General features: G+C 35.9%; 1 protein-coding gene across 7 annotated transcripts in view; it reads left to right on the forward strand.

The window, feature by feature from the left end:
- The window catches only part of AKT3 (AKT serine/threonine kinase 3), a 279,622-nt gene that overhangs the window by 190,337 nt on the left and 61,476 nt on the right, over positions 1-27,809 (forward strand). For all 7 annotated transcript variants that reach the window (XR_009729912.1, XM_061382512.1, XM_061382509.1 and 4 more), the window contains 3 exons: positions 2,503-2,568; positions 3,027-3,095; positions 26,624-26,746. Coding sequence is in view for 6 of the 7 variants with exons in the window: in XM_061382512.1 (XP_061238496.1) it covers positions 2,503-2,568; positions 3,027-3,095; positions 26,624-26,746 (258 nt within the window). In the remaining variant the exon portion in view is untranslated. The remainder of the gene's footprint in view (positions 1-2,502; positions 2,569-3,026; positions 3,096-26,623; positions 26,747-27,809) is intronic.

The following is a 27,809-nucleotide window of genomic DNA, read 5'->3' on the forward strand; positions in this document are numbered from 1 at the left end:
CACTCTTACACTGCAGTTGTCTCCTAATTGATCACTCCTGTTTTGCTGTCCTTCTGAGAGGAGCCTGAGCAAATTTAAAACCAGAAATCAGTTGTGTGCCCCAATCCCTCAGTCCTACACTATCATATTACTCAACCTGTGATCTTCCAGTAGCATTAATTTTCCTTCTTTACCCCACTTTCTCATAAGATCACTTATCAGAATTCATAATTATTTCTTAAATTGGGTTTGTATCAGTTTGATATGCATCAGTGTCTTCTCCACTAGCATGTCAACTCCATGAGCAAAAGAATCATATGTCTTTTAAGAAAATGATTTTATACTTGCTCTGTTATTATTTAGTAAGTGCATGTCAAGGATTTCATTTTTTAATCAATGAATTCTGTTTTATAGCCCATAAAATAGCCACTTGTATAATCCTTCAGTTCAGTTCAGTCGCTCAGTCATGTCCAACTCTTTGCGACCCCATGAATCACAGTATTTTGTATCCATTATTTGATTCTCATAAACTTTAGCATTCCCTTGTCTTCTTTGTTTTTTTCGTTAATGCTGACTACCATCTGGCCAACTGGAATGGTAGCTCCAGGAGGGCAGGACTTTTGTCTGTGGTGTTCAGTATCCTGTCTTCAGTGGATAGAACAATACCCAGAGTATATTTGTTTCATATTTATTGAAAGAATAAATGATTGAATGAAAGTCCCACATATGTGACATCTTGGAATTCATTCCTATGATAAACTGTTTAGTTCAACAAACATTTAACAACTACCTACTGTGTACTAATCATTATGGTAAGCGTTGTGGGTATAGAAATTAGTTCTGATATCATTTGTATTTATTATTTTTTATTAAGATGTTTGGTGTTCTAATTAATTTAAAATTTATGGTATGAGATGATTGTGGTTTTCATGTTGTTTGAGCATTTAAACCTGGTTCTTATTAACCAAATAAGACTTGAATGCTTTCTTACCCATACTTTATTCCACTGGTTTTAAATACTATGTCATTACACTTTACTTAATTGAAAAAGACACATGTACCTAGAGCCTATTATACAGAGTGAAGTAAGTCAGAAAGAGAAAGACAAACACCGTATATTAATGCATACATATGGAACCTAGAAAGATGGTACTTATGATCCTATGTACGGAGCAGCAAAAGAGACACAGACGTAAAGAACAGACTTTTGGACTCAGTGGGAGAAGGAGAGGATGGGATGGTTTGAGAGAATAGCATTGAAACATACACATTACCATATGTCAATGCAAGTTTGACATATGAGGCAGGGCACCTAAAGCTGGTGCTCTGTGACAACCTGGAGGAGACAGGGTGGGGGGAGAGGAGGGGAGTTCAGGATGGAGGGGACGCGTGTATACCTATGGCCAATTCATACTGATGTGTGACAGAGACCATGACAGTATTGTAAAGTAATTATCCTCCAAGTAAAACTAATTAAAAAAAAAAAAGAATTGGTCTCACTCTCTTGGAATGGCTTTTGGATTTTAGCATCTTTGATCATTCTCTTGCACGTTTATCTTCTAAATAAGGTCAGATGCTTTTGTAAAGATTAATACAGTGTCCTAAAGTTTCCACTTCTTACTTATAATCTTGATTTGCTGGCAGTGTTAATAAATTGATCCAGCAAGGGCTTTGTTTAGGATCTTGGCAGAAGCAGAGACCAGAGATGTTGTGTTAGTTTCAGCATTTATCTTCCTTTCCTTTCTTCTTTAAAATAGTATTATTTTTGAGATAGGCAACATTTTTCCAGTTCTCCATGTTGAAGAAAATCTTCCCTAGTTCACTTTTGATGTCAAGATGAAATTTATGTACAAAATTGGGGAAATACAGTCTTAGTGTATTTTTGGCTTTAGATATATCCAGATCTTGAAAGTGTCCTAGAATAGGCTATAACCTTTTTTTTTTTTAAAAAAAAGAAAAGCATGCTAAAAAACCACAAAACAAAAATATACAGTTTTATACTATTTTTGTTTCTGAAATGTATAATTTAGAATTAAACCTTTTAATGTGTACTGTGTTCCTTTTTTCAATAACTTATTTTTCTTTTAGGTAGAAGACTTACCAATTCTATGATCTTTACTGAAATATATCCTTTGTATCCCCCTGAATACAATGTAATACAAACATGGAAATAATAACTACTCCATGCCTAGCTGTTAACTTACAGGACATTCTCTTGAAGGGGAAACGCTTACTATTTCATTTTCTGTGTCCCTGGTAATTTTTGCTTATTATTATATCATTATTGATATACTTTGATAAAGTATGACTGAGTTTATACATGATAGCCATCTGATTTAAATCACTAATTTGAATTTTTTTTTTTTTTGGTAGAAAAGAAGCTAAGCAATAAAGGAGCATGTGTTTAAAATCTTTTTCTGTGTCTGGGTTTAATCTCTTCTGGTCTTAGAGAAATAGTGAAATTTTTATATTATTTGTGCTCGGAACATATATTAAAAGTTTACTTGCCTTTTTCTTTTGTAGGATGAAGTGGCGCACACTTTAACTGAAAGCAGAGTATTAAAGAACACTAGACATCCCTTTTTAACAGTAAGTGAATAGAGGAAAGATGTTACAATCATAACATCTTATATTTAAGGGAGTTTTATTATAGCAATTAAGTATGAAAAATAACATTTTCAGTCACATTTATTTAGGTATGCCATTTTCTTTGATTTGCAAAGTTCTTGTGTGTTCCTGGTCCCAATGAAGTGTTTTAAGATTAAAAATAACAGATAGACTTTCAAAAGGAAGAAACTTTTGAGAGTTAGGATTGTTTTACTAATAATTATAATTTTAGTTTTTCCCAAAATAATGCCCATTGCTGATCTTCACAAAATTTGTTTTATATTTCTCATAAATTTTTAAGTGTTCTTAAAGGAATAAATAGACTCTTAAGGAACATAAACAATATATCAATCACACTTACTGTTTCTAAGTGTTCTATTTTTGATACTGTTGTAAAAACGTAGGATTATAATATAACATGTTTTCTTTTTCATTTCAAGTCCCTGAAATATTCCTTCCAGACAAAAGACCGTTTATGTTTTGTGATGGAATATGTTAATGGGGGAGAGGTGAGTCAAGTATAACCAACACTTGCATGTGCATGGTAGTATTGTTTTTCTCAATTATTTACAAGTTGTAATGTAATAGTTCTCTACTTCTTGACAGAGATTTGATAGCTCTCTACTATTTTAGTAAATGAGAGCCGAATAATTTTTAATGAAATATAATGATCATTTATTTTTTTAACTAGCAATACTTTATGTATAGGGAAGCATAATCAATTCTTCTAAATTTTTTAAATGTAAATTTTACTACAGACAGTGATTTTTAAAATCATGGTTTTTAATTTTGAAAACCAGACATATAGGGTTTATAATGCTTTACATAGTTCTTCTGCAAGTTTTTGTGAAACTTGTAAATTATTTCACCCATTTTAAACTTGGTTTAACAATAGGCCATAGGTACATTGCAGTTGAGTTTTCTCTTCTACATAGTAGTTAAGAGTAACCTTGACTGTATTTAGATGATTTTTTAGTTTTGAAGAGAAATTCAATCATTTTACTAGTATATTTCACCTTTTCCTTTATTCTTTATCCTTTTCCCTATTTTTCATCAAAATCAATGCAAGGGGAAAATGTAGTTTATTGGAAATATTTCACATTGTTAGTATTCTGGAATTTAATTCTTAAATAGGGGCCTTTATCTCACAGACTTTAAAATAGTCTTATTACCTGAAAGACAAGAAGGAAGGAGAGGGAAGGAAGAAGGGAGGAAAAGAGGGAGGGAGGGAGAGGGAAAGAGGAAAAGGAAGAAATAAGGGAAGGAGGGAAAGAGAGGGAGGAAGGAAAAAGGGAAAGAGGTAAGGAAAGAAGAAGCAATTATCCTCTATAGCATGTTTTCTGCTATTGAATTATCTGACTTGCAGGATTAGTTCATTGCAAAAAATTCATTCTTTCATTTGGTAAACACATTTTGAGTGCCTTGGCAGTGTGAGTTTATCAAACTGTGTTAAGAGTTTATAATTTATCTTATAACTGTGTTATAAATTAGAATATAGTGAAAGACCTAAGTGTTATTAATAAATTCATAAAAGAAAATTTGTTATGAATGGATATAGTGTTTAGGTTAGGCTTAATGCAATTCCAACAGGGGGACTGATTTGAGAGGATATTTCAGGCAGAGAGGATGATGTGAGCAAAATCACTGGTAAGCAAGCAGAGAGGAACAAGTTGAGTAGTTAGAATTTAGTAATCCAGGCATTCTGAACTGGACCCTTGTCAGTCAGATTTTGTCTGAGAAAATAAAAAGAAGACGGGTGTCATAGAATATATAGGATTGATCTGTCTTAACAGTTCATTAATTGAATGTGGGTAGAAAAGCATTTGGTTGGGATCACAGAGAATTAATATATGTAGTGAACTTATGACGGAGAAGGCGATGGCACCCCACTCCAGTACTCTTGCCTAGAAAATCCCATGGATGGAGGAGCCTGCTAGTCTGCATTCCATGGGGTCGTGAAGAGTCGGACACGACTGAGCGGCTTCACTTTCACTTTTCAGTTTCATGCATTGGAGAAGGAAATGGCAACCCACTCCAGTGTTCTTGCCTGGAGAATCCCAGGGATGGGGGAGCCTGGTGGGCTGCCGTCTATGGGGTAGCACAGAGTCTGACACGATTGAAGCGACTTAGCAGCAGCAGAAGCAGCAGTGAACTTATGAAGAGTGTGTTAAGAGTAAAATTATAAATTTGGTTTTAAAAAGCTTTTTCCTAAGGTTCCAAGAAATACGTATATGGAAATACCACAGAGAATAAATATGGGTCAGAATATGGATACCGATTTGGGAGCCATTACCATAAAGATTGTAATTTAAGTTATGGAGGTGAATATTTCCTATTTTATAGGAAATTAAAATTGGTGAAGTCTCTATGTTAGTATCTATCAAAATTAAAAATGCACATATTCTGGGACCCAGCAATTTCACTTCCAAGAGATATACTTAACATATTCATGCAGTGAAATACTTTATATTCATTAAAAAGAATGATGTCACCCAATATGGGCTGAGACAATGCAATTTCTAAGATATGTTATGAAATAAGAAAAGCAAGATGCAGACAGAATATAAAGTATGCTACTCTCTTTTAAAGTAAGACCACATATGTGTGCATATATGGCTGTGTCTACATTGAGTGTCCCTGAATTATGTACTGGACATTAGTGCTTACCTTCAGGAAGGCAAACTGAATCACTGGGGAAAAGATGGGAGGAAGTCTGATTTTTCACTTTATTCTTGGGCATCTTCTGTATTTTGTATCAAAGGTGTATATTAAAGTTGAAGGAAGAAACAGTTAGGCAGATGGATGGATGACCAGTGGAGGGAATATTATATGGGGAAATGATTAAGTGCAGGCAGAAAGTTGGAGAAGCACTCTTAAATTATAGAAATACTCTTAAACAGTATCATGTGTTTGTATCTATCATACAATTAGCGCATTGCTTTATAATTATTTACGTATCTGTCCTTCCTACTGGGCTCAAAGCTCCCTAAAGACTTACCCACTGGTGCAACCCTGCACCTAGCACACCACCTGACACATAGTAGGGACTTGGCGCTTACTGGAGGTTTTGAATGAGCAAGTAAGCGAATGGATGAAACGTTTCCCTCCAGGAACAGGGATAAAATAAGTTAGCAAAAGTGGTTAACTAAGGACATCCCTGGTGGCCCAGTGGTTAAGACTCTGTCTTCCAATTAAGGGACACAGGTTCAATTCCTTTTTGGGGAACTAAGACCTCACATACCACAGGGCAACTAAACCCGCATGCACCAACTGAGACTTGAAGCAGCCAAATAAATGATTTTTTTAAAAAACTGGTAAAACAGGAACTACTGAGAAGTAGGAAGAAAAATAGAAAGTAATATGGTACATAGGTTCTTTAGAAGAAATGCTGAAAATGTATTTTCAGGAGAACCTATCTTTTTGTGTATTTATAAAATATTTATTTATTGAGAATGAGCAGAGTACTCTGGTAGATAAGTGGGCATACAGATCTGAATTAAGCATAACTCTTACTCTGAAAGAGTTTATGGTCTAGTGGGGAAGATAAGGTATAAAATTTATACTAAGTGTAAAAGTGATAATTATCTCTGGTATGAGAAGTATATAGATTAAGGACCATGGGACTTCATAGGAAAGAAGGGAGAGTTTTAGATGGTGAGATGAAGGGAAGCTGCCTGGAGCTTAGTAGAGGGAGCTAGTGTCACTCGTACTTCTGCTCTAAACCTTGAGTACGTAGACAATTAATCAATTGATGATTGTTAAAAAATATTTTCTTACACAGAAGCAGATTTTCAAGCTGACCAGATGGTTTTCTTACTCATTGAAATGCCTACACTGTTTCTCTTGTTTGGCATTTCTTCTCCTATTTCAGAACTTCTGTTTTAGGTATGTGCTATAGATAAAAACTAAGGACTTCCCTGGTGGCTCAGACAATAAAGCGTCTGTCTACAATGCGGGAGACCCGGGTTTGATCCCTGGGTTGGGAAGATCCGCTGGAGAAGGAAATGGCAATCCACTCCAGTACTGTTGCCTGGAAGATCCCATGGACAGAGGAGCCCGGTAGGCTACACTCCATGGGGTCGCAAAGAGTCGGACACAATTGAGTGACTTCATTTATAGATAAAAACTAAATTATTTTATGTATTGAAGCAGGTACACTTTTATATGGTAATGTAATTTTACATCCATGTATAGTAACTATAGAATTGCCATAAATATAAAAAATGGAAATATAATTATGTTTACATGATTTTTATAAAAATGAAAGTTTTGTATGTGTAATCTCCCAGTTTTTTTATTCTTTTAGGTTATCAAATATGCTTTTAAATGCATTTTATACATTTTAATATGTGCTTTATAAACACATACAAATATTTAATTCTTGGAACTTGATGGGGTTATTTCAGTTCTTAAGTTTTTCTGAGAAGCAAATCTGTACTCAGTGTATGCTTATGGTGACTTATTTTATTTTGGTGAATTGTTAGTACTCACCCAAATGGCAGCATCCTCAAATCTCTTCTGTCCAGTGTTTGCTCTGAGATAGGCTTCTTTAGTGGACCCACTGAAGTTAATTAGTAACTAGCTGAGTTTTCACTCAATTCATACTTATTGTCTGATGATTTTCAATTAGCCATAGCATTCTTCTAGCCTATATTTTGGAATGTTTATTTTGAAATGTAAGTACAGCAGCTGAGACATTTCTTTATACTTTCTTCACATTTTTGTGAATATTTGAACGTCTTTCAGCCTAATAGATGGCACAAGAGTTTAGCATGCTTGTGGCTATGCTTGTATGTTCCTATATTTGCCAATATTGTTTAAAGTGCTACATAATCTTGGTGGGAATAGATTATGAGAGAAATACTGGTTGTGAACAATCCTTATAGGCGTGTCAGTAGGGTGGATTCACATCATCATTTATATGAATTCAGAGAAATAGGCTTAGCAACAGATAACATAGATAGGAATGAAGGAGGAATGAGGGAGGGGAAGAAAAGAGAGTGGAAAGGAAGCAAGGAAGAAACTGGTGATTCTGCCATTGCTCTTGCTAAGCATATTCAGAGTAACCTCAGTATGAGAGAGAAACTGCTGTTCTTCTACTCCACATCAGTTTCTACTTGCCATCCTCGGAGTTTCATGGGATATAAATTCTAGTGCTTAAAAATGCATAGTTTTTATAAAACATTGTCATTAAGTGGATGGTAAGTATGGATGGGCCTCCAGAGAAACTAGCATTTCAGTGCTAGAGGAAAAACTGTGCTAGCTTAACTATGATGAGACAGCAAATTGGCCTTCAGTGTAATGCCTTCCTAAGGAATTTCCAAGGGTGGTTTTGGTTTACTTGATGGTTTATATGTTAAGTTCAGAACCCACTCCAGTATAATCCATTTGCCTATTAAATATTTAATGAGCAATTATAATGAGTTGGACACAGAGGATGTAGAAATAAGGGAAATATGGTACTTTCCTTGAGAAGATGAGTGTCTACTTGCAGACAAGAAAATATGCATATTCAGTGTCATTATTGCTATGAAAACACTGGTTGTTGTGGGATACAGAGAATGTGGATTTGAATCAGTCCAAAAGGAAGAGAAAGGAAGGGGGAGAATGGCATGGTCAGAAACACTTCTTCAAGTAGTTGGCTGAGCCAAGTCTTATGGTGACTGTAAGTTACATAAGTAAGGATGAGAGGGAGAGCATTCCTACATGGAGAAAATAGAATGTTTAGAATGTGGGAGCTCATGCAAGCTCTGCTCTACCTCCCCAGATGTAGCATGGTATGAATGACGCACAGAATCCTGCAGAGAAAACCCAGAAGAATGCGACCAGGTAGTTAGGGTCATGTTAGGCCAGATCTCTCCCAGGTAGTTTAGATTTTATCCTGAATGCAGTGAAGCAACATGGAAGAATTTCTGTATGAAATGTTTTAGAAGGAAGACTTCGGTAATGGTACGAGGCTTGTATTGGGAAAGATAAAATTGGATGCAGAGAAATGGCTTAGAAGCTACTGCAGGTGGAAGGTTTAGATAACCTGTTCAAAAAATGATAAGTAGTTAACTGAGGCAATATTAGTGAGAAGGAATCAAATTCTAAATGCTGTTCAGGTATAGGATTAATGGGATTTAATGACTGAAAGGAGAGAAGGGAAAACATCACACAGTTTCCTATTTGCTGTTTGGAGAATTTGTATGGGTACTGGGCTATTTGTAAAATCAGGGAACAGTAAAAGGAATTATTCCTGAGTTGATCATCCTGTATGTGAGGTACCTCAAGGGAATCTGAAGGAGGTGGGAGAGTTAGGTTAGAGATACAAATAGAGTTCAGCAGCAATGCTGAAACCAAGGAAGGGAAGATGTCCAGTATGAGAATAATGTGTAGTTCAAAAGATCAATGGCTAAGAATGATGCCTGAATATACCAACATTGGACAGATTGGCGATAAGAGAAGCCTAAGGAGGATACTGGGTAGAAGCAGCCAGACAAGAGAAGTCTTAGAAGTTCAGTTCAGTTGAGTTGAGTTGCTCAGTCATGTCTGACTCTTTGCAACTCCATGGACTGGGACTGCAGCACGCCAGGCTTCCCTGTCCATCACCAACTCCTGAAGCTTACTCAAACTTATGTCCATGGAGTTGATGATGCCATCCAACCATCTCATCCTCTGTCGTCCCTTTCTCCTCCCACCTAAAATCTTTCCCACTATCAGGGTCTTTCCAGTGAGTCGGTTCTTTGCAACAGGTGGCCGAAGTATTGGAGTTTCAGCTTCAGCATCAGTCTTTCCCGTGAATATTCAGGACTGATTTCCTTGAGGATAGACTGGTTGGATCTCCCTGCAGTCCAAGAGACTCTCAAGAGTCTTCTCCAACACCACAGTCTCCACAGTTCAAAAGCATTACAGTTTTGAACACCACAGTTCAAAAGCATCAATTCTCTGGTGTTCAGCTGTCTTTATATAAAGCCTTAGAGGTTAAGGGAAGTATATTGAGTGTAAGAGTGAAGATACACAACTTAAAGATAGCAATTGAATTCATTGGATTTGACATCTACTACTAGTTCCGCTGGAGAAGGGATACGCTGCCCACTCCAGTATTCTTGGGCTTCCCTTGTGGCTCAGCTGGTAAAGAATCTACCTGCAAAGCAGGAGACCTGGATTCGATCTCTGAGTTGGGAAGATCCCCTAGAGAAGGGAAAGGCTACCCACTCAAGTATTCTGGCCTAGAGAATTGCATGGACTATATAGTTATGTCCAACTCAAAGAGTTGGACACGACTGAGTGGCTTTCACTTTCACTAGTTCCTAAGCAGAGTACCATGAATTCTCTTTTTTTTATGGCTTGATGAGTGATATATACCTTGACTATACAAGGGTTGGTTTGGAGCTCAGTAGAACAAGGTTGTGATGGTTCGGTGCAGCCTTTGGTAGACAGTAAATCAGCACATGGAGAACTGATTATAAAAACACTCTAATAATGTGACCCGTCACACTGCTGCTAACATATCCAAGCCACTCTCTTTTTGTAGCGTGTGTGGGTGTGTGTGTACGCACACTCAATCGTGTCTGACTCTCTGCAACCCCATGGGCCATAGCCCACCAGGCCTCTCTGTCCATGGGCTTTTCCAGGCAAGAATACTGGAGTGGGTTGCCATTTCCTTCTACAGGGGATCTTCCTGACCAGGGATCGAACCCACATCTCTTGCATCTCCTGCACTGCCAGATGGGTTCTTTACCAGCTGTAACTTCAGTTCAGTTCAGTTCAGTCATGTCTGACTCTTTGCAACCCCTTGAATCACAGCACGCCAGGCCTCCCTGTCCATCACCCACTCCTGAAGTCTCAAATTTATATGAGAAGCAGAAAACTATGGTGGGGCGGGGGAGGGAGGCAAGGAGGGGAGTAAACTGAAAACTGTTCAGTTTGATTTAGAATGTCTTTACTTAGGACTCTTTACCAAAATCCTTACTCATGGCCTTATTTCTTTCAGATCTATAAAACAAACCTCTATAATATATCAGACCTCTATGAATCCTTCTCCAGGATACAATCTCCTAGAGATTGATAAGAGATTGATTAGTGGGGAAAGGAAAATGATTACATAGAAATTTTAGTCATCTGATAAATTTTTCACATTCTTCTATATTCTATATATCTGGGCACAAATAAAGCTAACATTTTCAGTTGTTTACTATTTTTGTCCATATTTTAGCTCATTGTACACTCTATAGTAAGTCCTTTGATAAAATTCATTTTATTTTTTTGCATATGACTTCTAGTTTCATGCCAATCTTGAGAGTCTCTCATACTTATTTTAGATTCTCATTATCTTGCTGGCGTTTTGTCTTCAATGATCTCATTTTAAATTCACATGAGACAGAAGTGCCGGCAGTCAGCATTCTAGATCTACTTACTAATTTATGGAGGTGTGATTTGGGTGACTTTTAAATTAAAAGTATCATTTCATATTCATAGTGATTTTTAAAATTTTACTAAGTTTACAGATGTATGAATATCTTTATTGTCAGAAGTCTGACAAGTAACTTCTTTGCTAACCATTTTCGTTATTAGTGTATTACATAGGTTTTATCAGAGTTGTATTGTTTTCACCCAGAGCTTTTCTACAAAGTCTCAAGCCAAGAAGGATGCATTATAATATTCACATTAGTACATAAAGTTCAAGGCAAAGTACATTTGGGAATGTCTTTACTATGTAATTTTGTATTTCAAGGCTGCTGTGCTGTGCTTGGTTGCTCAGTCGTGTCTGACTCTTTGTGACCCCATGAACTGTAGCCCACCAGGCTCCTCTATCCGTGAAATTCTCCAGGCAAGAATACTGGAGTAGGTTGCCGTGGCCTCCTCCAGGGGATCTTCCCAACCCAGGAATCGAACCTAGGTCTCCCACATTGTAGGCGGATTCTTTACCATCTGAGCCACCAGGGAAGCCCATATTTCAATGCTAAATTCCCAAAGTTCAATAAACCAGTATATCTCTGCTTGTGAAGTAATAATCCAAAGACTCATCTAGGCTCAACATCTAAGTTGCTTGTTTTTATATCTAGAATATCAGATGAAGTGGCTGAAGCTTCAGGAGCTGACTGGGCATTTATCTGTTTTCACAATTTTTTTCCTTGTGGTTATGGCACAGGGTGGCAATTTCAGTGTAATCACACTTTTTGTACAAAAATTTCTTGTGACTATTCCAGTACAAATCTTTGTGTGGAAGTATAGTTTCAGTTGCCTTGGGTGAATATCTAGGAATACAATTTCTGTGTCATTTGGTATGTTCAACTTCATAAGAAACTGCCAAATTGTACCATTTTGCATTTCTAGGATATTATTTAACATCATTGCCACACTTGGCGTGGTTGGTCTTTCTTATTTACCTCTTCTTTTGGATGTGTAATGGCATCTTACAGTTTTAGTTTGAATTTCCTGAATTATTAATGGTATTGAACATGCTTTCCTGTGCTGATTTGCCATGTTGTGTCTTCTTTATTGAAGTATCTGTTAAAATCTTTGGTCACGTTTTGATTGGGTTGTTTGTTTTTTTAATATTGAGTAGTCAGACTTCTGTATATTGTTTGCAAGTACTTTATCATATATATGTTTTGCAAATAGTTTCTCCTAGTCTGTGTTCTGCCGTTTCATTTTTTAGTGGGAAATTTTTTTCCCTGTGTTTATTTTTGCTTAAATTCATTGTTTAGAAGTCATATTGTTCATATGTAATTTATATTCAGTAAAATTTACCACTTTTATTAGTGAGTTTTGACAAATGTGTTGTTTACCAATACCACAATCATGATATAGAACAGTACTATCATTGTAACAAGTCTTTCATACTCCTTTACAATCAGTTTCCACCATCACCTCCTATCCTTCTAACCACTGATGTGCTTTCTTACTTCAGCTCAGTTCAGTTCAGTTCAGTTCAGTTGCTCAGTCGTGTCCGACTCTTTGCGACCCCATGAGTCGCAGCACGCCAGGCCTCCCTGTCCATCACCAACTCCCGGAGTTCACTCAGACTCATGTCCATCAAGTTGGTGATGCCATCCAGCCATCTCATCCTCTGTTTTGAAGCACAAAACTTTTAAATTAGATGAAATACAATTTATCAGTGTTTTTCTTTTGTAGTTTACAGATATGGGATTTAATTTAAAACATTTTTTCCTAACCCAGCTTTGTTAAGATTTACTCCTATGTTTCTTCTAGAAATGTTAATAGTTTTTAGAATTATATTTAGTTTGTAATCCACTTCAAGTTAATTTTTGCTTATGGTATTAAAGAATCAAGGTTCATTTTTTTTGCAACTGGATATTTAATTGAAAAAATATTTGTTGAAAATAGGACTGTGTTAAGGCAGTATGTGATTTTAAGTCTATGTTAAACAGGAACAGATCTTGTGGGGCAAAATATAACCTTGTAGTTTCTCCAATAAATAAGCTTGTATCTGATTAGCATGGGTGATTTCAGACATATGATAAACAGATAAGCACAGATTTTTTTTTTTTTTTTTGTCTTTTTAAAGTTAAGAGTATATAAACATTCTGGACAATTTTGCAAAGTCCAATAAAATTACATATAAACAAATCAGACACAGTTTCATTCAGTAGCATCATGATTTGAAATACTTAAGCATGAAGTGATTTCTCATGACTTGACCCCCAGATATTTGTTACAGTTGTATTCCTAAACTCAAAATTTAAAGTACTCACTATCTGCCCTTTAAAAAAAATTGGGGCTGTTGACTTGTAGTTTTTCTCTCATGGTTAAAATTCATTTAAAACAGTTTAGTGAGTCTAGAAATTCTTTTTACTTGTAGCGGTATCTTGCCTGCCTCATATTTTTCCTGATTAACTTTTTCATAATTCTCAATAAAGTGGCAAAAGAGAAAAGACTCCAGGGGCTGATCTTTTCTGCTGGTGCAGATGGGTGACTTAGTGCATCAACTCAGGTGTTCTGGACTTTCTTGGTATGTTGTTGTTACATATTGGCAAGAACTTTAGGTCTTGAAAGACTTCTATAAGTCTACAAATAGAGTAAGTCTACAGATAGAGTAAACGAAAAAAGTGGGCTTCCCTGGTGGCCCAGTGGTAAAGAACCTGCCTGCCAATGCAGGAGTCATGGGTTTGATCCCTGGGTGGGGAAGATCCCCTGGAGAAGGCAATGGCAACCCACTCCAGTATTCTTGCCTGGGAAATCTCATGGCCTGAGGAGCCTGGTGGACTACAGTTCATGGGGTCGCAAAGAGTCTGACAAGACTTAGCAACTAAAACAACAAAATTTTTTTGAAAAGTATTTGTTGAAAAAACTGTTTTTCTCTCATTGAATTACCCTGACACCTCTGATCTGTGTCCATCAATCCGTATGCTTTATCTCACTGTCTTTAGTACTTTTGCTTTAGAGTATTGAAATGAGGCAATTTTGAGTCTTCCAATTTTACTCTTCCTTTTTAAAAATTATCTTGGCAACTGTATTTGCTTAACATTTTATATTAACTGTAGAGTGTTGATTTCTACATGAAGGTCTGCTGCTGCTGCTGCTGCTAAGTCACTTCAGTTGTGTCCAACTCTATGTGACCCCATAGACAGCAGCCCACCAGGCTCCCCTGTCCCTGGACTTTAATTAATATTGTAATCTGTTGATCAATTTAGGGAGAATTGACATGTTAACAGTCTTGTCTTCTGATCCATGAACGTGGTATATCATTCCAATTATTTAGATCTTCTTTAATTTTTCAACAATATTATGTAGTTTTTCGTGAACAGGACCTGAACATTTCTTGTTATATTTATCGTTATTTATCTTATGTGTTCTCTTACACTATAAATGATTTGTTTGAAGTCTCAAAAATGAGTTGTTTGTTGCATTTGGAAATACAGTTGATATTTACTTATAACCTTGAATCCTAAATCCTTTCTCAAAGTTTATTTGCTTGTTCATAAATATGTTGAGATTCTCTTTGTGGATAATCACATCATATGGAAACAAAGACAGTTTTACATCCTCTTTTTTCAACCTCATAGGTTTTCTCTCTTTTTCTTGTCTTATTAAGCTAAGACCTTCAGAACAGTGTTAAGTAGGAAGGTAAAAGCAATCATCTTTACCTTATACCAGGTCTTAAAGCAAATGCGTTTATACCCTCACTGTTAAGACTTTATTAAAGTATTATGAATACTTTAACAAGTTGAATAAGTTCCTTTTTATTCCTATTTTCCTGAGGTTTTTTTTTTTTTTTTTTAATGATAGAATGTAAAGTTTTGTCAGATTATTTTTCTGTATCTGTTGGGATGATCATGCGGTTTTTCTTCTGTATTCTGGTAATATCTTGAATTTCATTTTTGTTTGTTTGTTTGTTTTTTAATGTTAGCATTGCATTTCTTAGGGCTTGAGGTAATTTAGCTGGAAATTTTTAACCAAATAACTATTTAAGAGTCCAGCCATCTGACCTTAGATCACTTTTAGTTCTCTTGTAGCATCCTAAGGGCTTAATTTATATTTTAAGAAATGTAATATTGAACTATTTATTAAAATGACATTTTTATATTTTTGTCTATATCACTGTCTTTTCTGAAAGAAACTCTTCAAGTACTAAATATAAATTTACATTACATTAAATTTTCTATGCAAAATGCATAGAAACTATGGAGTTTAGCTTGTGAAAAGAATAGACATGATCTAGAAAACAAATGTATTACCTATTAAATGTAGGTGTACTTTTATTTGATCCTATAAAAGTACATGTTTAACTGTTTTATTGTATAGCTAATACCATTCCAGTTGTGAGTGTAGTATTTACTACTGACTGAATCTTTCCCTCCCAAACTCATAAGTGAAAATCTAATCCTCATTGTGATGGCACTTGAAACAAAGTCTTTGGACTGATTAGGTCATGAAGGTGGAACCCTCATGAATGGAATTAGTGCTCTTGTAACGGACAGCTCAGGGATACCCTGATAGCTCAGCTGGTAAAGAATCTGCTTGCAATGCAGGAGATCCCGGTTTGATGCCTGGGTAGGGAAGATCTGCTGGAGAAGGGATAGGCTACCCACTTCAGTATTCTTGGGCTTTCCTTGTGGCTCAGCTAGTAAAGAATCCGCCTGCAATGCAGGAACCCTGGGTTTGATCCCTGGGTTGGGAAGATCCCCTGGAGAAGGGAAAGACTACCCACTCCAGGATTCTGGCCTGAAGAATTCCATGGACTATAAGTCCATGGGGTTGCAAAGAGTCGGACACGACTGAGCAACTTTCATTTTCTCTTTCATATTGTGGAGGATTTCGATATTTGGCAAAACCAATACAATATTGTAAAGTTTAAAAATAAAATTTAAAAAAAAAAAAAAAAGGACAGCTCAGAGAGTTCAGTTGCTCCTTCCCAAGTCTGAGGACACAGTGAAAAGACAGCTATCTATGAACCAGGAAATAGACACTCAATCTGCCATTGCATTGATCTTACATTTCGCAGCCTCCAGAATTAGGAGAAATAAATTTGTGTGGCCCAGTATTCTGGCTTGGAGAATTCCATGGACTGTATAGTCCACGGGATCTCAAAGAGTTGGACATAGTGAGCGACTTTCACTTTCACTTTTATAATCCACCCAGTCTATGGTAACCTGTTGCTGCTGCTAAGTCACTTCAGTAGTGTCCGACTCTGTGTGACCCCATAGTCGGCAGCCACCAGGCTCCCCCGTCCCCGGGGTTCTCCAGGCAAGAACACTGGAGTGGGTTGCCATTTCCTTCTCCAATGCGTGAAAGTGAAAAGTGAAAGTGAAAGTGAAGTCGTGTCCAACTCTTAGCGACCCCATGGACTGTAACCTACCAGGCTCCTCCATCCATGGGATTTTCCAGGCAAAGTACTGGAGTGGGGTGCCATTGCCTTCTCCAACGGTAACCTGTTATGGCAGCCCAAATGGACTAGGACAGTATTGTTGATGAGTTGTCCTGTATGTGAGCTTCAGACATTCTTTTCATCTTAGGTTTTTGGTAAATTCACGGGATGTGTTAATCAGCATTATTGCACAGACTACTATGTCTTGTTGCTTATTTAATTAGTTGTCTTTAGAGTATTCAGGTCCTGAGCTCATCAATATTATGATAATGAATGTAATCATTGAAATTATTGACTTGTATTGAACATATTTTGTTATTTTCTCTATTAACCAACATTTTGCCATTACAAAAGAATGACTAAAAATAGTTGCAAGAAAAATAGTTTGGTTTAAAGTCTTAGATTGCATTGATAATTCTCAGGATATTGTTTAAATTTAGATGTTTGTTTGTTTTTTTGAAAGTTTTTTGCATAGTTTTCAAAATATAGTAATTTGTTTTCAAGATAAGCATTCTGGGTTTGTGATGAAATCTTGACTTGTTTATTTAAATCATTAAAACAGTCTATCTGCATTACTGTATTTTCACAGCATTATTAAGCACAAAACACAACAAAAAAACATGTAGTCATTGCTAAAGAAAGCCAACTTCTGAAGATGTGCTCCTTGCTTGAAGAGCAAACAGTTCATTTTTTTTTTAAAACAAAAACAAGATTATTTAGTTGTGGTATTTTTAATGTTTCTAATAAAAACCACTTTGCCTTTAAAACTTTAAGCCTTATTTTTCTTAGAAATAATTCTTTGGAAAGGATTTTTGAATTTAACTTTATTCTCTGCAGTACATTTATTAAGCATATAATGTGCCCACATACTAGGCTTGTTGCTGAGGATGCAAAACTATATAGTACTTGTATAGTCTTCCTCTTTGTCCTGAGCTTCTGCCAACAAAAAATTGTCAAAAGCCTAAATTGCTAAAAGAATCAATAGTATTTTAATGGAAATCTTTATATGATTTTCCCCATTATGAAAGTAACAATAATGCATATTCATTGTAGAAAAGTCAGAAAGTTATTTCAGTTCAATTGATAAAATATTTTATTTATTTATTGCTATTTACTGACTGCATGCTACAAGCTACTGTGCTATGTAATTAGTAAATGGCATGAAGAAGACATATGGTGTCACATTTAAGGAAATCATAGACTGTACCTTGCCTTTTCATTGTTTCAGTGATATTTTTGAGCAACAGGAGTTTTAAATTTTGAAATCCAGTTTATCAGTTTGTCTTTTTTTTTTTTTTTTAATGTGTGTTTTTCACTTTTTTTTTTTTTAATTTTATTTTATTTTTAAACTTTACATAATTGTATTAGTTTTGCCAAACATCAAAATGAATCCACCACAGGTATACATGTATACCAGTTTGTCTTTTTAAAAAAAATATTGTTTAAGAAATCTTTGTCAAAAAAAAAAAAAGAAAAAGAAATCTTTGTCTATCCTGGATCACAAATATTTTCTCCTGTATTTCCTTTTATAACTTTTATAGTTGTACCTACCACTTTTAGTTTTATGATCTGTTTTATTTTCATGAATGCTGTAAGCTAAGAATTGAGATTCTTTTTTTTTTTTTTAAGTCTTCTGTGGATATCTGCTTATTCCAGCATCTTTTGTTGAAAAGTCCCATTGAATGATCTTGACACCTTTATCAAAAAGCAGTTTGACACATGTGTGTGGCCTTTCCTCTAACACTAACGCTGCTGCACTACAGAGGCAGTGTGTTCAAGGGCTCCACTGGGTGCCGCATTTCTTAAGAAGTTTTTCCATTTTGCCTGGTGAAAACAAAAAGTGTTTTTAGCTCTGTGAGCTGTGGTTTTTTTTTTCACCTGATTCTTTCTCCCTGACCTCAGAATTTTCCTTATATACACGTGCTGATTAGTAAGACTCAAGGCAATTCATTGCAGGTCCGTGGAGCTCTCCTTTCTGTGGTTCTCTGTCTCATGAATTATAGCCACTTTGGTCTCCCCAGTCTCTGAAATCTCTATTCATAGTTCAAGGATCCCACAAGTTCTTTTTGATTTCTCCTCCCTGTGTCGCATTCTATATGGTTCCTCGAACAACCGTTAATTGTTTCCTTTTTCTTGTTTCCTTTTTCTTTGGGGTCAGTGTACCTTGAAATATAATACTTAATGTATGGATATCCTTGTTTTATTTTTTTATATGTTTTCCTAATTGTTTAAGAAGGGAGTATAAACTGTTATCTGTTACTCAGTCATGGTCAAAACAAAGTCTCTAACCTTTATATAGATATTTCCACTGGATGTGGGATTTTAGGATATGGGATTTTTTTTTTCTTTTAACAATTTGAACATGTTTTTCCATTGTTCTGCCTTTACAGTTTCTGACAAGTCTCCTATTTGCTGTGTATTGTTCTTTCCCCTTCAGAATTTTTTAAAGATTTTCTGTTTATCACTAGTTTTTCAGCAATTTTACTGTGATCTGACTGGTTATGTTGGTTTTGTTCTTAGTATTCATGCATGATTATGAGTTTTCATCTCATTGGGTTTCATTGGAATACTTTGTGCATTTATCTTTTTTTTCCTAGTTTAGAAAAATTCAGGCTTTTTTTGCAGATGTCTCCCTCTCTCTTTCAGGATCTGGTATTATTTACATGTTAGACTGCTGGATATTATCCAACAAGTCACTAAGATTCTTTTTTTTGTTTGTTTTTTTAGGTACAGTTCATATAGTTTTCTTCTGCTATAATTTCATGTTCATTGGTCTTTTCTCTTGCAGTGTCTAATCTGTTGTTTATCCCATCTAATAAAATTTTTATTCAGGTATTACATGTTTCATCTTTAAAAGTCCTATTTATTTCTATTTCTCTTTATCTTTATCTCTATATCTCTTTACATATATCTCTATATCTCTCTCTCTATATCTCTTTATCTCTGTATCTTTATCTTCTATTTCCATTATCTCTTGTTTATGTTCATATGCTTCTTTAAAGTTCTGTATGTTAATTCCATCATTTCCTGTTATTTTTTAAAGTCTATATCTAATGACAAATTTTTTTGTTGGTGATACATCATATTTTCCTGCATCTTTTCATGTCTAGTAACTGTTGATTGGGTACTAGATACTTTGAATTTTACATTAAATGTTTAGATTGTATTGCCTTCCTTCAAAGAGTATTATATCTTATTCTGGAGAGTAGTTTTTTACAAATATGATATTCTACAGTCTTGTTTGTTAGCTTTGTTAATGTAGGTTTAGCTTTTACTCTGACTCCTTTGAAGTATCTATTGAATGCCTCTGTGTTCAATAATGACATTCTAATGACTGATTAGAAATGGAATGTCTCTCAGGTCTGGGAATCATTTGGCATACAGATCCCTACTCCTCTGCTTATTCTTGTACGTGGGTAACTTGGTATCAGATGCAGACAACTGTGTGCATTGTACAGCTTCTTCCTCACTGGTATTCTGTCCTGGTATTCTGTCCCACCTCACCCATCTCACCCACCTCCAAATATGATACGTATTTCTCCAGCAGTGAGACATCTGTGTTATGCTTGGTATGTTCTTTACTGTATAACATTCTAGAAAATGCCTCCAGACAGAAAGCAGGCGATTTTAGGACTCACCTCTTTTGTTTGCACGGGGATCATCATCTTGTACTGCCTGTTGTCCACTATCTAAAGAGTTCTGTTGTGTATTTTTCTCAATTTTCATTTATTCCTTCTAATATTTGTGTTTAGTTGCTTCAGGCAAAAGGGTAAGTCTAGTCCCATGAACTTTTTATTTTTTGCTTTTTAAAATTAGTTTCATATTTTATATTTAGCTGTCAGTTACATCTAAAATTTATCTTGTTGTGTTAGATTTTAAAAAAATCTAATTTAAAAAATGTTCAACATGATTGAAAGTCTGTTTTCACATTTTTGTCATATATACTGTGCAAGAATATCCTTGTGTAGAAGATTTCTTCATTGCCTTTTTTTTTTTTTTAAGGAAATTTTAAGAGGAACAACTGTATTTAAAAAATTAGTTTGATATCTATTGCCAGTTGTCCTACAAAGGGTTTATGTTTACATTCTAGCTACCAGTGTGTATCTCTTCACACTTTCACTGATAATGATACTTCCCGAAGTGTTAAATTGTTTCATATGTTTTATCTCTACTTCATTGATTATTATAAGGTGGTATATTTTCACATACTATAATAATTTGTATTCCTCTTATGTTGTCTTTGCCCTTTCTCTTTTTTCCCCTTTTGTTTTAGTGTTGTTTAATATGATTTCTCTATATATTATGCATATACACTATAATATTTGTTGTAAATATTCAATTTATATTTTTGCTATTTCATGTAGTTAATTCTACCAGTTCCTCCTTTTATGATTCTGTTTCCTCTTGTGTCCTGAGATCAGGAAACTATTGGTTCATATTCTCTAGTTTATAAATTACATGAAATTAATTTTGTTATGATGTGAAGTGAAAATCAAATTTTACTTTTCTCCAAAGTTAAGTAAATATTGTGGCACCATTTATTAAATGTTCATTTTTCCCATACACTTTATCATATATAATTATCAACTTCACCATATTTTAACTTTTTATAAAGTAACCTGTTCTGGCTGCCTGATATCACTGGTATATCTTTTTTCCCCCAAACTGTAACCCTTTATTTATGTTGGGGTAGAGCCCATTAACACTGTTGTGATAGTTTCAGGTGAACAGCGGAGGGACTCAGCCGTGCATACACATGTACCCGTTCTCCCCCAACCCTCCTCCCATCCAGTCTACACATAACATTGAGCAGACATGTGCTATACAATAGGTCCTTGTTGGTTATGCATTTTAAATATAGCAGTGTGTACATGACCTTCCCAAAGTCCCTAACTATCCCTTCCCCCTGGCAATCTAAAGTTCATTTACTAAGTCTGTGAGTCTTCCTGTGTTGTAGGTAAATTCATTTGTATCATTTCCTTTTCGATTCCGCATATATGGGGTGTCATACAGCCTCTGTTCTTCACTGACTGACTGAGTTCACTTAGTATGACGCTCTGTAGGTCTATCTGTGTTGCCGCAAATGGCATTATTTCACTCTTTAGTGGCTGAGCTGTGCTCCACGTCTTCTGTATCCTCTCCTCTGTCAGTGGATGTTCAGGTTGCTTCTGTGTCTTGGCTGTTGTCAGCAGTGCTGTGGTGAGCATAGGGGTGCGTGTATCCTTTCGGATCATGTTTTTCTCTAGATATGTGCCTGTTCCATATGAATTGTAGCTTCATAGCATCTGTCATTTCTTCAGGCAAAAGTTTTCTTGAAAGCATTTATGTATTGAGAAAAAATCTGTTGTAGTAACACCTTGGCTATCTCATTCTTTTTTTCTAAAGGAGTCATGTACCGTTTCTAGTTCATATTCTCTTCTTGGCCCACCTAAGTGTGACATCCCTTCCCTGAAAGATAACAGATGACCCAATTCCTTTGTCTGGTGAATGTTAATTTTCTTGGTGAAACTTTTGTATCCTTTATTCTCCAAGTATCATATATTTTTTCTTTTGTATTTCTTTTAGGACTCTATCTTAATACCTATTCTGCCTCTTTTCCCTGCCTTTACCCCTGTAGTGATACCCTAAAATTCTGACCTTAATTCTGTTTTAGTTTCTACTGAATTTCTGGGCTGTATCTTGCTTCCCAGCATCAGACTGTCATCACCAATTCAATGGACATGAACTTGGGCAAACTCTAGGGGATCCTGAGAAACAGGGAGGCCTGGCATGCTGCAGTCCATGGAGTTGCAAAGAGTCTGACATGACTTGGCGACTGAAAAACAACAGTTTTGCTTCCTTGATGTTAACAGTATCCTGACTCTTATTTATCTCTATACCATTTGATCCCATAGTCCTGAACTGTGCTATAGTTCTTATTTAAATGTCAACAGGTCAAGATGAAATCCGTTGCCCCTCTGTTCCCAGCCCCATTCTTTTCCTTTACACTCCTGGCAACAAGGCAACAAACACACTGCTGGAAACCTCGAAACACTTCCTGCCTTTGCCCAAATGGTGCATGCTAATCCCCCCTGGGATATTGACTCTATTGAAATGTCTGTTACTGCTGCTCTAGTTCAGGTTTCTCAGAAGCTGTTAGCAGCTCAAAGGTAACTTCTTATACTACCAAAGATACTTACTCACTTCTTAAAGTGTGCTATTTTAAAACTATGTATTTTTAATGTAATTGTATATGTCTGGTTTTTCTAACCAAATAGTTACATTCTTTCAGATTGATACAATTTCCTCCATTGTGTCTTCAGCTTTTTACAGCACTGAATTGGTGTTTAGTTAACTTTTGTTGCACTTTGTGAACAATTGTTTACCTGACTAGTCTCAGGTTTTTTTTTTTTTTTCCTTTTTAAAATATTTATTTGTTTGTTTGGCTGTGCTGGGTCTTAGTTGCAGTGTTTGGGTCTTTAGTTGTGACATGTGGGATCTAGTTCCCTGACCAGAGAATGAACTTGGGCTCCCTGCATTGGGAGTGCACAGCCTTAGCCACTGAACCACCAGGGAAGTCCCTCAGATTTTAAATTGATTCTCTCCTTGCTGCCAGAGTTGTCTGTTAAAATTATGCTAATTTTGACTCAAATGTCTTCGACACTCTTTATCTACAGAATTAATCTCTAAACCATATCGTGGAAGTCCAGTCTGACCTCATCTTTTTTTTTTTTTTTTGCTTAAGTTCTGTCATTGTCATGAATGGGTATCTTTGTTCTTCAGCTCTGTGCACTCCCTGCTTGCTGTTTCTTTACCATTACTGTTTTTTTTCTTTAGAGTTAATTCCTTCCATATGCATTTATTAATTACCTACTATGTGTGCTTACTATACTAGGTTGTGGTCAGAACATTAAGATGGGTATAACTTGCATGGCACCCTTTTGTATGCTTCCCTTACATTCTCCATTTGTGAAAAATCCCATCCTTTGAAATGTAAGTGAGATAATTCCTTGTCCACGAAGTCTTCTCAGATCATTCCAGTAAACAGTAATCATCCTTTGCCTCCAAAGCATTTTTAATATCAGAATTACAAAATTTCTCATAGCTCTCTCATTTGTTATCTATACATCTATAGATTATGTCTTAATTACCATTGTATGCCCTCTTCTTCTCTTCCCAGTGACCTTAAAGTGATTGATGCTCATTAAATGGAAAGTTGGTTCAAAGCCAACTTAGAAACTTAGAGGGAATATTCAGGGAAAATCAGGGGAGTTGCAGTACCAAACCTAAGGAATGTTTGTAAGAAGAAGGGGATAATAATTGATATTCTAAGCTCCAGAACCGAAGGTCATTGGTTATGTTAACAAGTTCAGTTCAGTCACTCAGCAGTGTACTACTCTTTGCGACCCCGTGGACTGCAGCATGCCAGGCTGCCCTATCACCAACTCCTGGAGCTTACTCAAACTCATGTCCATTGAATCGGTGATGCCATCCAACCATTTCATCCTCTGTTGTTCCCTTCTTCTCCCACCTTCAATCTTTCCTATCATCAAGGTCTTTTCCAGTGAGTCAGTTCTTCACGTCAGGTTCAGCTTTAGCATCAGTCCTTCCAATGAATATTCAGGACAGATATCCTTTAGGATAGACTGGTTGGATCTCTTTGCAGCCCAAGGGACTTTCAAGAGAATTCTCCAACACCACAGTTCAAAAGCATCAATTCTTCGGCACTCAGCTTTCGTTATGGTCCAACTCTCACATCCATACATGACTGCTGGAAAAGAGTAAGGTCCATAAAGTAGCAAGAATGGACATCCGAGGACAGCAGATTGAGAAATAAATAGGATTCTTCTCCTTAAGTAACTTTTTTTTAGCTGATATTTTTACAGAAATTGGCTAGGAGACAAATTGAAGATTTATGATCTAAATAAAGATCTAGAAGCCTGCATATATTATGTTGATTTAGGGAGGATCTATATATTTTGTATAGAAGATGAGTGGGTACTAGGCTTGACATTATATGAAGAAAGTTTAGAAATAAAACCACTATTTTAATCTCATTAGAAGACTGCCATAAATCACCGTAGAGATCACAGGGGTTTCTTCATCAAAATTGGTCATATTTTGTATTAAAGGATGACAGAAATTACTTTGCCCTAGAAGGATTTCAGAATGGTTTTACTGATGATCGATCCATGCTTCTTTCTACTTCCTGTCTTTGTTTGAATAGTAGTGTATTAATAGCAGGAAGTGAAAAGTGCAAGTGTTAGTGGCTCAGTCATGTCTGACTCTTTGTGACCCCGTGGACTGTAGCCTTCCAGGCTTCTCTTTCCATGGAATTCTCCAGGCCAGAGTACTGGAGTGGGTATCCATTCCCTTCTCCAGGGGATCTTCCTGACCCAGGGATCAAATCTGGGTCTTCCACATTGCAGGCAGATTCATTATCATCTGAGCTACCAGGGAAACCCCGTTAATAGCATGTATTTGTCTATATAAGATGAATCAATTTTGAAGCATATCCCTTATATGCATACCCTTATAAACATACCAGTTATACATTGGTATGATTTTGGGCATAGTATATTTGATCATTTATAAGACACATTAAATAATTTCTTCAATCAGAAGGCCTTTTATATTTGGTGATGTGTTATAGTTTTAATTCACATCATTTTTTTTCTTTCTTGGTCTTAACATAAAATGTTAGTGAAGTTACAATCAGTGGCATCTTAGATTTGATGAAATATGACAGTATAGTAGAGAACATTAAAGTTTAGAGACTGTCTGCCAAATATTTTAGTTTTACTATAATGTTGAATGAGTCTTTTTTGGCAATAGTTACATGATATTAACTTCTGTTTATTGGGAGAATGGGTTATGCATTAATTTTGATCTTAGTGATAGACTCTTAAGTGGAGTTGGAAGTGGGAAAGGGGAAAGTGAAAAGAAAGTGAAGTCGCTCAGTCATGTTTGATACTTTGCGACCGCATGGACTGTAGCCTACCAGGACCCTCTGTCCATGGGATTTTCCAGGCAAGAGTACTGGAGTGGGTTGCCATATTCTTCTCTGGGAAAAGGGAAGAAGGAATCTATAAGGAACCTGCTTTCTGTTACCTAAATTATGGTTTGGTGTGTGAGAAAAAAATCTTGGTTAAAAGCAGTTTGTAGAAGTAATCCCTGTGAAGTTATAGTTCATTTCTGATCTTGCAATGAAGGATACACATCACTTTTAATCAAAGACATGTATTAAGTACCTATTGTGATACTGGCAATGTACTCAGCACTGCAAACACTCTTTGCTTGTTCATGACGGATTTCTTAATACAGTGAAACGGTACAACAGAAAGGTCAGTAATCAATTCATAGTGCATGGAACCGGCTCCTTTCTCATATACACAGTTGAACTGAGAGATGAGACAGGCAGTTCCTTAAACAAACAGCTTGTCTAAACCGTGAGCTGCATGCTTGACCACAATGAGCACTTAATACTTGTTGACTGATGAGTGGAAGTATCTTTTTAGGTGATTGACGGGAAAAGGATGGGCTTATCGTTTTAAGTGATTACATGTGAAAAGATTGGTGTCATAGGTAATTATTGTTGAAATTGGAAGAATATACATTGAGAATTATTAAGGGAATAATGGGAGCTTCTCAGTACATTTTGGGCATTACTAAAATAAATTGAAAATGTAAAGCCTCACAATTTCTCATTGTAGAAAGCATTGATTTAAACATTGAAATCATTCCTAGAGATAGCATGATGAATCAAGAGTTGTAGAATTTAACAAGTTCATATAAATAAGGTTCCACAAACCTGCAGTCCTTTCTTTGAAATCAAGTGTGAATCAGATAATTAAGTAGAAATGTTGCATCTCTACTTAGGTTCATTTATTTTAATAAAGTCTCAGTACCTAATCCTTGAAAGAGTTGAAGCAACAGTATATGGAGGAGGGGATGTAATCTGATGATGCATACTTTTTCCTCTGGTAACTGAAGGTTAAATGGGTAGCAAACAGAATGCCTTAAACAAGATTGGTATATTGATTAAAGCGCTGATTTAACAGCTCTCAGTCTCCCCTTGGAAACCTGGAAAAGATAAGCCAGCTGCTGTCTAAGAGTGCTCAGTGTCCACTGAGAGTACACTATCTATCATCACAATATGGTGATGAGAGGTGTTTTATGTTTGTGTTAATTTCCCCCACTAAATCAGTAATTATTACAGTCCTGTCCCTGCTGTTTACCCTGCAGCTGTTTTTCCATTTGTCGAGAGAGCGGGTGTTCTCCGAGGACCGCACACGTTTCTATGGTGCAGAAATTGTCTCTGCCTTGGACTATCTACATTCCGGAAAGATTGTGTACCGTGATCTCAAGGTAAAAAAGAAAAGTAATCAGAGTTTGTTTCTCCAAAGGCTATAGGGACAAACACAAAGTAATTACGAAGTTACACAGTTTGAAGAAAAGAAGATCTAGTTGGGGAAAAAAAAAAACACCACCACCACTGTTTAAGAATGTGGTTCACTGTATCTGACAGGAAATTTCATTCACTGGTAAATGTGTAGTTCTTTTTCTGTCCAAGTTTTTGACATGCAAAATAAGTTCTGTTGGACTGCTCTGATCAAAACGATCTACCAGTAATAGTTCCACTCTTCTGTTAGTGTAATGAGTAATGTTAAACATTTGATTCAATGTGTAGTCACTTTGCAAATGACATTTTAAAATCAATTTCATTATTATATTCTAGCATCCTGTGATGTATTATGATAAACTTTTATAGTAGATAAGATTATTTAGGGGAAGGAAAATATTTGATTTTGACTTTAAATTTTTAGTGGGCTTAAAGAGCTGAAGTACTTTAATATAGCCTTTTATCAATTTATTTAGTTTCCATTTTAAAAAGCACTGTTTGTTTTATCAGGGATAATGACTTTATTTCTCTTAAGTTTCTTTCTGACAAGACCCTCAGAATAGCTCAGGAACTAGCAAACTTTCTGTGAAGGCCAGATAGTACATATTTTAGGCATTGCTGCTCTTACAGTATCTTTTGCGACTCCTCAGTGCTGCTGTTGCAGGATGAAGGCAGCCAAGGGCAGTATGAACATGAGCATGTCTGGCTGTGTTCCAGTAAAACTTTAATTATAAAAACAAGCGGTAGACAAGATTTCGCCCCCAGGCCATATTTTGCTGACCCTTGGAGTAGCTCATAAAAGGTAGTAGTAATTCTCATGACACTGTTTTCATTTAGATTGGCCACATTAAGGAAATTTGTATCCTGACACACTGAACAGGTTCTAAATGTGACTATCTTAACTTTCTTAAAAAGTAAATGATATGATAATCTTGACCTATTAAAGTCTAACATAGAATTGCTTTATTTATCAAATATGAATTCATTTAAAGTATAATTCTACATGTAGAAATAGAAGTTATATTAGTC

Source organism: Bos javanicus, chromosome 16 (assembly GCF_032452875.1).
Source record: "Bos javanicus breed banteng chromosome 16, ARS-OSU_banteng_1.0, whole genome shotgun sequence".
In the NCBI taxonomy this organism is placed as follows: Eukaryota; Metazoa; Chordata; class Mammalia; order Artiodactyla; family Bovidae; genus Bos; species Bos javanicus.